Here is a 12,500-nt window from a genome sequence, read left to right as displayed (position 1 = left end):
CTGCGCCACCATGCCCCCTAACTGGCCATTTAATCAGGCTTTGCTCACAGAGTCCACATGGAGCCTGTCCTCTCTTTCCCCAAAGGGTTTTCATAGTCCACTTCCCTGGCTGATTCCAACTGACTCCAGCTGTGCTCTGTGTCTTCCATCAGTAACTAATGAATGGAGCTCTCCATGGTACTGAAACTGCTCACTCATTTTGGCCACTTTTGCCCATTTAGTCTATGCTAAATACCTAATTCAAAAATCTGGCTCTGTTGGGTCAGCCTTATATTTACAGTCTATGGGTCAGCCGCAGCAGTGCTCTTGACACTTCCTGAAAGATTCAGCACAATCGCACATAAAATGGCATAGCTGTGGCCGAACACAATTTCTGATCACTCACACACTCGCACACAGCCACTTTGAGTCTGAAAAATGCTGATCAAAATAGCTCTGGACAATGTATCATTATTGGAAGTAGCTCTGACTTGTCCTTCAATTCATGCTGTAGCCTATTAGGTCTACACTGGCAAGGGGAATAACCAGTGAGGAAGAAGGAAGAGGAGTAAGAAATTGAAACGTGAGTGTCCATAGATGCTCTACTTGCTCCCCACTCCTGTCCAAACAAAATTGGTGACCTTTTTACATTTGTTCTTAACTTTATCCATTCCAAATTAACACTCCATAAGCTTTTTGTCAAACCAAACCCAAAGAAATCTAATAGCATTTACTTGTTCAGGAGGTTGTTCATATAATTTTAAGGAGATCTGTGCGATTTTTATGCCGTCTTGAAAAACAAATGACTTGTTTTTGCTACAGATATAGTTTGAAACCCCATTTACTTGCCCATCGTTCCACGTCACATGTTGCAGCTTGCATTTTCTTATTAGCATAAGATGCATTGTGGCCTCTTATCCACAGAGCCCCGCCATCCGAATACAACGATTTTCCTATGCTTTGCTCAACCTGAGAGATGTCATTGATCATTATGTTGAATAGGCTACTACACTAACTGTACCTTGTGGAGTTCCATTCTCCACCGTATATTACCTTCTCTTACTTGTAGGCCTATAGCCTACTGTATTTTCATATCAAGTAAAAAGCCCAGAACCCAATTATATGGTCTACCACCAATTCCTAATAACTTAATCTTTAAAAGTAACCTCCTCTTCCTTCTTCAATATTTCCAGCAGACTACTGAGACTAGACACCTGCAGCCATATTGCTCCATCGTTCGGTCAGCGTATAATTACAGCCAAACTACCCTCAAGCAAACTTAAGTGTCCCAGAGGAGAACTTCACCGAAAAACAATGCCGATTTATTTTGCACGATCTCACCCATATCTGAAAACTGTAAACAGTTTTGCAGTCATTCATTTAAGTTTGACAGTTACTGGGAGTTGATTTGAGTTCAAGTTGATGCCAGTGATGTAAAGTCCTAAAGTCACCTGTGCTCTAAAGTGTCTGGTTAAATCAATGGGTCCTGTGTTACATGTGGTTTTTGGATTTGAATGATCTTGTTTTCCACTATGGAAAAATCATGGATTGGGATAGTGAACTTTGACAAGAAAACAAAGTTTCGACGTGCAACCACCACCTGTTTATTTTTCCAATAACTCAACATCCAATGAAAGTCGCTCTACTCCCAGTGTGCAGTTCAAACATGGATTCTAGTGGCAGTTATGCACAATTACACACTATTGCTTTTTGTCCACATGCATTCCTCTGATACTGTTTAATACATGCACTGCTGAAACATATCTCAAGATGTGTTGTCCCAAACATGAAAATGCCTTTGACACAGCAGGAAGTAGAATTCAGGAAGGCAGTGCTTACTATGCATTAGTTTATGCATATTAAAACAAAAGTCAGAGGATCTCACTGTGCATGTACCATATCCCCAATTTTAAGTAGCAGTATTGCCTAATCCTGCATTTTCTATTAGTTTTTCCACAAGGAGAAAAAAAATAACTTTATTGGATACAGTAAAACATCTTTTGATTGTCGTCTAAACATGAAAACATTCTGGTTTATCTTCTTTTTCTCAAAGACACCTCGATGCAAAAACAAAACTTCTCATTCACAAAACCAAAGCGACAGTACTCAATCAGTACATCGTTATCTTCCAACAAAGTGCCTCATCACATCTCCAAATAAATTAAATGTCTAGAAATTTATAACAAATATAGATACTATAATATTAACAAAACAGTTTCACTTACATTTACAACTGTCAAAACTTAGCCATCTGTAAATACCTGTAAGACTGAAGGAGATCAACTCAGTGACTTCACAGGTTTGTCTTTAGTCAGGCTTGTTTTTTTTGCAGTGAAAAGCCAATCAGTTCATTAGATTGCCACGTTCTGTAAACTAAACTAATTCAGTGGCGTTTTATGTCCACAAAGTTTATGAATCAAACTCATCCAGTCCTCGTAGGGAGGTTTTCACATGAAAATTATTTGGTCTTCATCTGCCCCTCCTCCAACTCTTAGTCCACCGTCAGACTCGGTTCTCCAGAGGAGGGCGCTGTGGCTCAGGTGTGGCTGACTGGCAGCTGTGTCATTGAGTGGGACATGAGTGGCTGGAGCAACACTGGGTTTGTAGTTTGGACTGCGGAAGGAAAAAAGAACATTTATAAGTTTGTTTTTTGATCGAGTTTTTCTCCACAATTGTACTTGGCCAATTCCCCCTGCTGTCCTGCTCGTTACTCCACCCCCTCTGCCGATCTCGGACGAGTTGTAGACTACCTAGCACCTGCTTCCTCCGATACATGTGCAGTCGCCAGTCGCTTCTCTTCACCTGACTATGAGGAGTTTCACCAGCAGGACGTAGCATGTGGGAGGATCACGCTATTCCCCCCAGTTCCCCTCCCCCTAAACAGGCAACCCGACCAACCAGAGGAAGCACTAGTGCAGCTACCAGAACACACCCGGCCGGCTTCCCACCCGCAAACACGGCCAATTGTGTCTATAGGAACGTCTGACCAAGCCGGAAGTACAGTACCACTGCCGGGAATTGAACCCGAGTCTCTGCGGTGGTTGCTTTTCCCTCTACACTACACAAGACGTCAGAACATTTATAAGTTTGAGCATACTGTTAATTACTGGCCATAACCATGCTCAGGGTAATGATGTGTGCGTTTCTTTTACCATCCATATAAGTCAATGTTGTGAGAAGGGGAGTGTCTGGGGTAATGTAGGTTGTGTACTGCAGATCCTCCATCAGAGGTGGCGTCAGCTGGCCAGGAGGAAGTGATGTCATCATTGTAGAGGAAAGAGCATGTGGGCTGATGTGCTTCTTTTGACGTGCTCGACAGTTCTGAAACCAAACCTGAGGAGGAAGAGCAGAGAAGGGAAAGGGATAGCTGAATAGACCCTTTTCATGGGGGCCATTTTGTGTCAAAAAGGCAGAATAAACACAGGTGCAAGCAAAACACTAACGAGGGTTTCCAAATTCCAATCATGGGAGTTTGAAACCCTCATTAGTGTTTTGCTTGCACCTGTGTTTTTTCGACACAAAATGGCCCCCGTGAGAAGGGTCTATTGGTCTTGAAAGTGACATTTCATAATTTAGCACTCATGCATGGCATCTGCTGCAGCAAGGGTTCTGTCAAGGTCAAAGAGAGCACATTACTCCCATTCTTGCCTCCCTACACTGGCTGCCTGTTCCATACAGAGTAAATTTAAATAAATAAATTTAAATAAGGTGCTAAATGGTTCCGCCCCCTCTTATATTACAGAACTCCTGTCCCCATATCACATACTCAGACAACTTAGATCTGACCAAAATACTTTTGTCTGTCCCAAGATCAAGGATTAAGTGTTATGGGGATAGGGCCTTCTCCATCGCTGCCCCAAAACCTTGGAATTATCTTCCTCCCACTCTCCATTTCTCCGCCCACTGTTGAGCCACTATATATGCAGTAGTCTAGCAGCAGCCGCCCTACCTGAATCACTCTGCGGCTGAGGCCAGTCCTCTCTGCCAGTTTCTGGAGAGTCTGGGCGTCTGGGTTGTTGTCCTTAGAAAACTGGATCTGCATCACCTGGAAATGTTGGAGTCGAAGATTATATGTGATGTGGTAGCTTCACCTTCTTTTTTTCTTCTCCTCCCTTTTCTTCTTTGTTATTTTTTGTCATATCATGTTGACATGCATTTTATATATAAAACTGTAAAACGTTTTGTTCCGTTACTGTTACGTGAATCCGTTTGGAAGATATGTGCCTTTTTGTTGCCATGCCCCCTTTTGGCCAGTGGGGGTGGAAAGTTAATCCCTTCTAAATTGGCCCATGACCAACTTTTCTACAAAGTTTTCTGCAAATCTGTTCATAACTGAGATATCCTCCGGACAAATAGGGGCGAAAACGTGACCTAGAAGCCATCTCCATTGGCGGAGGTATAAATATTCTTAGTCTTAGTCTTAAATTTGTCAAACCCAGCGATTCAGCTATATTTTGAATCAGGAGGTCTGAGTGAAATGTTCTATGTCTATCGTCTCTGATTCTAAATATAGCTGAATCGCTTGGTTTGCTTAAGTAAAACTATTTGTATAACCTTATTACCAAATGTGTATGGAAAAAGGAATGGCGGATGAAGTGTCTTGGTGCGTATGCTGAACCCGGAAGAGGGCCTGACTTTGGCACTCTTATTTAGTAGTAAACTGCTGGTGCTACTAGAAGCCTATAGCAGCAGTCAAAAACATGGGAAAAATGGTCTGCAACTCCCAACAAAATGGTCCACCACTTGTAGAATCTCAACATCTTTTTTGCAGAGCAATGCACGTTTCCACTGTGTATTCCTCAGAGCCTGAGGGAGCATGGTGCTTTATATGCTGGGCCATTTTTGTTCACAGTTGCGGACCATTTTTGACATCTTTATTATTTATGTCCAAAATACATCTCTGCCCAATTTATTTTGAATGGATATTATTTAAATACATCTGTTGGGATAATTCTGTAGGCCACATTCTTCTGAAACATTGCTAAACATACAGTTTTCTCTAGTATATGAGATGCACCCCCTCCCTTGTATTAGGGAACTCAACTAAACTTGACTTGACTTGACTATTGGTCAACACACACACATGCATGCACACACCTGTAACTGGTCAACAGTGAAGCTGGTCCTGGCCCTCTTGGCAGGTCTGGGCATGGTGCTGGAACTGTCTTTGTCTGATGTCACCGCTTCTTCAGCGGTCACTTTCTCTGGAAGACAACACATGTGTTTCAACACAGACGATTCAACACACAGATGTGTTTCAAGGACACCTTGAGATTTTGCAGTTCAATATCTTCTTACTTTGTTCACCATATGGCCTATTATGTGAGCATTTCAGCATACAGTGTTGTCATTAGTGCCAATGGGTAACACTGGCTAAAAGTTGACAAGTTACTTTGCAAGCAGTACAAATTGGTTTGAATGAGGAATAGCCTACTCAAAGTAGATTTTGGTTCATCAATATATAGGCATCCACACACTCAATTTTCTGGGTGCATTTGATGACACCCTCATGATACGGTTTGCCCTGCAGAGCAATCTATCATTGCTGTATCGCAGCTTTATGCATTTATTTTTAATAAATCTATTGTCTTTCCATATATATGCAATGCAAGCATGTTGTAATCATTTCATTTTCAAATATATAGTGGCACGTATAATGCACTCTAATTTTTCTATATTTGACTATTATATCTCTATCGGCATCTATTTCTTGAAATGCATTTTATCTCGGTTATTAGTGGGTCAAACCTACTTCCACCGGGGTCATGTGATGACCATGTGTGTCATGTGATCATCATGTGACCAAGGGGAAGGGTTATTTAAGATGACATTTTTCTATGTGCTTAATGTCTGAAGAAGAGTGGTAGCTCAAAACATGGGTAATAAATGAGCTAGATGGGAGCTACAGCATGCGGACTCATTCCTTTCCTATAATGCACTGACAATGCAATTGGTCTTTACTGCAACACAAAAAAAAGTAGAAATAGGGTACAACACAAGTGGTGTTTTACCCTATTTTTTTGTATTGTGCCTTCTTCTTGTTTTTACTTTTCACAATTAATTAATTAATTGATTATAATTATCCAACCTGTAACCTACCCTAATCCATTCATTCTGTGACCTGCGCTTCATCCCATCCCTCCACTCACCATGCTCCTGGGTACGTTTGATGTTCCACATCATCATGTCGTAGTGTGGCCGGCAGAAGACCCTGTCCTCCAGCAGGCCACACTCCTCCCCAGTGGCCAGCTGCCGCTTGCAGGAGGTGCAGGAGAAGCAAGCCAGGTGGAAGGTGCTGGCCCGCGCCCGACGCACCCAGTCACTGGAGTAGATATTACGGCCACAACGGGCACAGCGGGTCCCATACCTCCTGAAGGGGAGAGGAAGAGGGGAGGAAAGGAGGAGCGAGGGGAAGAATAGTTATCTTTAATTATATCGTTTCAATTGAGCGATACTGAGTCAAGCGTTCAATCAAAGCTGTGAAAAAGAAGGGAATAAAGTCTTCTGGGACAAGATTGCCAACAATTCCTATGACAATAATGTAAATTACAGTTCACTTATTGTGTTGCCAACCAACACAATACAACAGATCATGTTCATTTCACTAGCCTAATCTTGATTTTTACACATTTGTTACAGATCATAGTAATGTTAATTTTTGGTTCACTATATATAATCTTGATTTTTACACATTTGTCACAGCATCTTCACCACCTGTCTGAAAACATTGGGCACTGTCAGGTCTGATATTTTCTAGATGGGTCACGACCGATTTAAAGTCCAAGCAGGACACATTTTAGAGGACAAAAAATGCCAATGGGATGGAAAAAGCGTGCCTACATGTAATTGTAGATGACAAATTGTGTGACTATGGTTGATGTTATCTATAAATTGATTTATTTGGTTAAAATCTTAATGCATGCACTTTATATGCTTAGGCTAGTATATGCTTGACTGATAACAGATCCTGAGCAGCAGCCTCCTAACAATGCCCATGTTGGCATATCACTGCAATAATATGCGTGTGTGTGTGTGTGTGTGTGTGTGTGTGTGTGTGTGTGAGCTGAATGTGTGAAATGAAATGTAAACAAAAAACTAAAGAAACAAGTAAATAAATAAAATAAATAAATTGTTTTACCTTTGCCTTTTTTTTTTACATAGGGTAGCCTAATTATGTTCTTAAGTCATCTTTTCTTGCAAATCTGGGCTGTTGCTAACTCTTCAATTGTCAATGGAACATAATGTATTTTATGGATTATTGTTTCACTATATATATATATTATGGTTCAGATTTACTTTTTAAACCATATTTCTTATATTTAATATGGTAATAATTTAATATCTTTCAGTTGCCAAAAGGAATACAATCATTTCGCTCTTTTTCAAAATAATTTTAAGACAGAATAACCACATTTGTAGCCTAATAGGCTTACTGATGAAAATTCTTCAGCAAAAAAGGTTTGTTGGTGAAACCAGCTTGACATAGGCTATTTTGTATGGTTTGTTTCAAGCTTATTCTCAGAATTTTCGTTTTCATTTTATAATATTTTTTGTATAACAATCAGTGACATTTATGCATATTATTTGTAGCAGGTATATATGGTATGTGTTAGTTATGTTATTATTTTGTAGCAGGGCATGCATGTCGTTAGTTTTACATATAGGCTATATTTGTAGCAGGTATGGCATGTCGTTAGTTTTACATGTAGCCTGCCTATATTATTTTGCAGCAGGTATGGCATGTATTTTACCTGAAGTAGTCGAGTTTGCAGAAAATCTGTTCGTCTTTGATGTAGCAGCTCACGTGCCGCCCCAGTGACGTCTGACACACACTGCAGGAGAGGCAACGAACGTGCCAGCACAAGTTGTTCACCTGTGAAAAATATAATATAATTATATTATACATATTTTGTTTGTTACGATCATTTTACACGTCTTTCAAACCAAATACTGTATTGGCTGATAAGGTGATAGGCTATTCAAATTGTTGTGCTATATATAATTCTTTCAAATTAAATTAAATTTGTTTAGCAAATTTTCTAGAAAAGTGTCAGTAGGCCTACCTAAAAAAACACTTTAGTGCCAAGAAAATGACACTAGAAAAAATGAACCATACACCTTCAAAGAAGCGAGCTAAGGCTAAGCTACACATTGAAAACAATTGTTTTCACTTCTTTAAAGAAATGGAATAGCCATTTTAAGACTGAAAGACGAAATGACTTGTTAAGCTGCTGTAGCCTATATTTTCAGTGTAGTCATACTATTTGAATGTGATTCTGACCTTGAGGAGGTATCTGTCCACTATCTCCATGCCGCAGGAGGAGCACAGCCGTTTCCCCTGGCCGAGCAGGCAGGCCTGGACAGCCGGGATGGAGGAGGACGAGGACCCCTGGTCGTGCAGGGAGGCCTGGACAGCCGGGACGGAGAAGGACGAGGAGCGGGAGGAGGACGGAGAACACGAATCCTCCTCGAAGAGATCATCGGGCCCAGAGGAACCCTGCGAGGCATTAGTCTAACAATTACCATACAACTCCAATGTGACAGAAATAGGCTATTGTTTTGACTTTAAAAATTAATTAGTTAATTTAGAAAAACATTTCTCCGTTCGTATAATTTTTATTGTAGCCTACATTCTATATTGTCTTATAGGTCATAATTATTCACCTCCATGCACCCTACATTTTCACCTAATTAACCAAATTTTCACACAAATCACTTTCCTGCACTCCAGCAGGGAAACAGGTGTTTCAATATATAGTTACTTCAGAAGGTTCGGTGAGCTCACACAGAACAAAGATCGACATGCTGCAACTGATTCTGTCTAATTGCCACGCACGAGCTATATAGCTAAAAACCATTCATTTTTTAACAATGGCCTTTACCTGTTTTTGCAAATTAACTCTTAAAATATGCATGGCAGCTATCATGCATACAACCTTTGAGGTGGCAGTTAAACTATTTGGGACAACATAAATCTATTTAGAAAGGCTACTATAAACTGTTTAAATAATTGTATGTAGCCTATATAGGCCCTATGTTGTTAATTGTTTTCGGGGAGCAAATGTAGGAGCAAATGTTTTCATGTTTGGATTCGTTTGAGTGCGCAGCAAACAGCTATTTCAATATCGCCTATAAAGCTCTGAAGAAAATGGCGTTAATGCAACGAAAATACCTACTGCGTCGTCTGAAATAATTTCCCCTAGAGGTTCAAACAGCGGTTCTGCCTCCGACATGGTGATGTGAGGAGGGCCCAGACCAGAGTGATGACGGAGCCCAAATGACCACGGAGGTCTTCTTCAGTATAATGTCCACTTCATGTTTCCATGACAGCCACGGAGACTGGCCTACCTATCGAAGGTCCTCTTGCCAAAACGAAATATTCGAAACTTTATCCCAGATAGCCTATGGAATTCTAGGCTCATTAAATTTGCTGCATTTTTATAGACTATTCTTTTCGACATACGGACATACCCGCACGCGCTCACAGCTGCAAGCGATTGTGTCTCGAGCCGTCACAGCCAGACAGACAGATGAGTTTCACCTGTGTGGCTGCTCGCTGCCCCACCCTCCACGCGCCACGGTGTAAACATCCGAGCCAATTAGGTGTAGCCTATGGATGCCTGCCCAATTGAAGAATTCACCCTACATATTTGCAAAAGCGAAGGTCTTCATATATGTTCAAGTGCGCGTGCGTTATTAGACCATGTTACTTTTTGTTGAATCAATGAATGCATTGCGGACAGAAATATTTATTGTTTAGCATGATAGCCTAACTATCAAAATAAAATAGGCTATATAGATGGTGGATGCTGTCACCATCTTTTGCCAAATGGACGAGCATAACGAAAAAAGAAAAAAGAAAATAGCCTAAATAAAAAATATCCTATTAAATAAATAAATAAATAAATAAATAAATAAATAAATAAATAAATAAATAAATAAATAAATAAATAAATAGCTTAAATAGGCTGAGGGCCAACGAGTATGTGGATGGAGCTTTTCTGTCTATATGCAATTGTCTACAATTCCCATCCCCTGTGGCATGTGGACAGTTTGGCTTTAGAGTTTGGGCAGCAAATGAAAAAGAAGTCTCTCCTGGGGCTACAGCTTCTATTTAAACAGCATATGGTGTGTGCCATGCAAAACGCAATTGACGTTAATGCAACAGCCGTTATAGCCTATAGCTTTTTTCTGCCTAAAAGGCGTTTCAAGTTTAGACGCTGAATCGGTGTTGTTTATCTTACGTGTTATCGCCGCCTATATAGCTGCAGCCTTTGTAAACTCACCCTAATTGGAGATATATAGCCACAGGAGGAAAAGCCATTTAAATCTCTGAAATGACAGGCCTAAAACTTGGACGCAAACATGAAACACATATTTCTCATCCATCATCCATAGCCTCTCCGTTACTAATAAATGAGTGACCTTGTTACTCACCGTGCTGAGGCAGACGGAGTTAAACATGTCACCGAGCATCATGCCCTCTCCTCCCGCATCCCAAAGCCAGATGTTGGCTCTGCTCCACAAGCAGCAGACTGGCTGCGGATGTCAACTTGTTTTTAGTCCAGTGTCAACTCGCCTCTGCCCTGCTGAAGGCTTTCTTCATGTCTGACTCGGGTCTAACCCTAACCCTAATACAACACAACTTTTTACCCCCCCCCCCCCTCTCTCTCTCGTGTCGTTTAGCTCCTGGCTGGCTGCACCTCCCACTCAAATGGACTGACACGCCTGCCCGTCGCAGCATCATGTCAGCGGGGGGTTGTTGTTATAGGATAACTTCAGTCATCTCTCTCTCTCTCTCTCTCTCTCTCTCTCTCTCTCTCTCTCTCTCTCTCTCTCTCTCTCTCTATCTCTCTCTCTCTCTCTCTCTCTCTCTCTCTCTCTCTCTCTCTCTCTCTCTCACACACACACACACACACACACACACACACACACACACACACACACACACACACACACACACACACACACACACACACACACACACACACACACACACACACACACACACACACACACACAGTGTTTTATAAATGTGGCCAATGAAAACAAAGAATCTGAGATTTTTCTTTTTGCTATTGGCTAAATTAAGCCACTGAGTAAACATTGAATCCCATAAGCTGCCATGTGCTGAATTTTCACAACAGCAGCATTTTTACTGTGACCGAAAATGAATCTTTTATATTATTTTTCAACCTTTATTTATACAGGGGGAGTAACGGACGGTTCCTGTGGAAATCCATAAAAAAAATAGCTATAAATATATTCTTAAAAAAGAGTCCTTCCTTTTATGGCACATTTTGAATGAAGTTTTCAGTAGCCAGTTACATCACACTAAACTGCTGCAAATGTGTGAACAGCTATACAAAAAAATCCAGTAACAAAAAATCATTTTGGATTCAGTTAGGCCAGATTGACACTATCAGTATCCTTATCTTTTCCTCTCTTCCCACAGGGGAGCTGGGAAATGTAGTGCAGGTCGTGTTAGGAGACTGAACTCTATATTTATGCAGACATCCACACCGTCTGCAGGCAGCACTCACAGGGGAACTTAGTCCACCGACACACAGCCAGACTTGTTGCCTTATGCCTCAAACAAACCCAGTCAGAGTCACCTAGAACAGCATTTTCTGGCTTGGATTTCCTGAGTCGGAGAAGAATTCGTAGTTAGGGGTGGTGATACTTGAGGCAGTGTTGGAACGGTGTTAAATGGTAACAAGCAGACAACAGTGACACAGGGTCACATTTATTTATTTATTTATTTTTAAATACAGATTTCAACAACTCATATCTAATATGCCTGCTTTTACCAACCTAGTCGCCAGAATAAAGCGTTGGAATGTTACGTGTCTGCAAACCAGGAAAACGTACAATCTCAACGTAAATTTGAAACCAAACATCAGCATTTTACATTTCTAAAATGTGGCATTTTACATTACTGACTGCAAACCTCTCAACTTATATTTGAAACACAATTTGAAAACTTTGCCTTATTTCCAACGTTACAAGCAAATAACAACTTAACTTAACTTTAACAACTTTGGTTAAAGGGGGACTAACCCCCTAGATATGTATTAGAACAGTGATTTGAAAATACCTATGGAAAAAAAACAAGAAATGACATATGCTCTTGTCTACACTGGACTCTTTGGCTGTGTTGAAGTCCAGATTTTTTTTCGGAAATCGACGCCATTACAGTTTGCCCACTGCCTCAAAAATAATTTATTTGAGAGGGGCCATATCTGTATAAATATCAACAACTAGCCAACGCTGGTGGCCTGTTTGGAAAGAGCTTTGCTCAAAATGGTTGAAAGTTATATCAATTTGGTAATTCAGTGGCGAACTAGAAATTTAATTATTTTTCTGCATGTAACTCTATGGCAGTGTGTTAAACTACGTTACGAGAGCAAAGTGGCATGGGCTCGTTATAGCAGCACACCGCACAATACGACAAACCCCCCGTTCTGGGGTAACACAATGCGAGATTTCTCTACGTCATTCCCTCGTCCAAGTTGTGCAAA

The 12,500-nt window shown here is 40.8% G+C and overlaps 1 protein-coding gene across 1 annotated transcript; it reads right to left on the bottom strand.

Moving 5' to 3' along the window:
• Positions 1-1,604: 1,604 nt before the first annotated feature.
• LOC310791690 (LIM/homeobox protein Lhx8-like) lies at positions 1,605-10,480 on the bottom strand. The gene is made up of 8 exons (XM_083653345.1): positions 10,417-10,480; positions 8,261-8,476; positions 7,731-7,852; positions 6,129-6,349; positions 5,077-5,183; positions 3,929-4,024; positions 3,132-3,312; positions 1,605-2,592 (listed from the first exon to the last, which is right to left on the bottom strand). Exons 1-8 carry the CDS (start codon positions 10,456-10,458, stop codon positions 2,516-2,518), a joined length of 1,062 nt encoding a protein of 353 aa, XP_083509471.1. The 5' UTR covers positions 10,459-10,480; the 3' UTR covers positions 1,605-2,515.
• Between the last annotated feature and the right edge of the window lie 2,020 nt (positions 10,481-12,500).

The sequence above is a fragment of the Poromitra crassiceps genome, assembly GCF_964638095.1.
Source record: "Poromitra crassiceps genome assembly, chromosome: 17".
NCBI lineage: Eukaryota > Metazoa > Chordata > Actinopteri > Beryciformes > Melamphaidae > Poromitra > Poromitra crassiceps.
The sequence above is the reverse complement of the archived record's forward strand: the minus strand, read 5'-3'. Positions and strand labels throughout refer to the sequence as shown.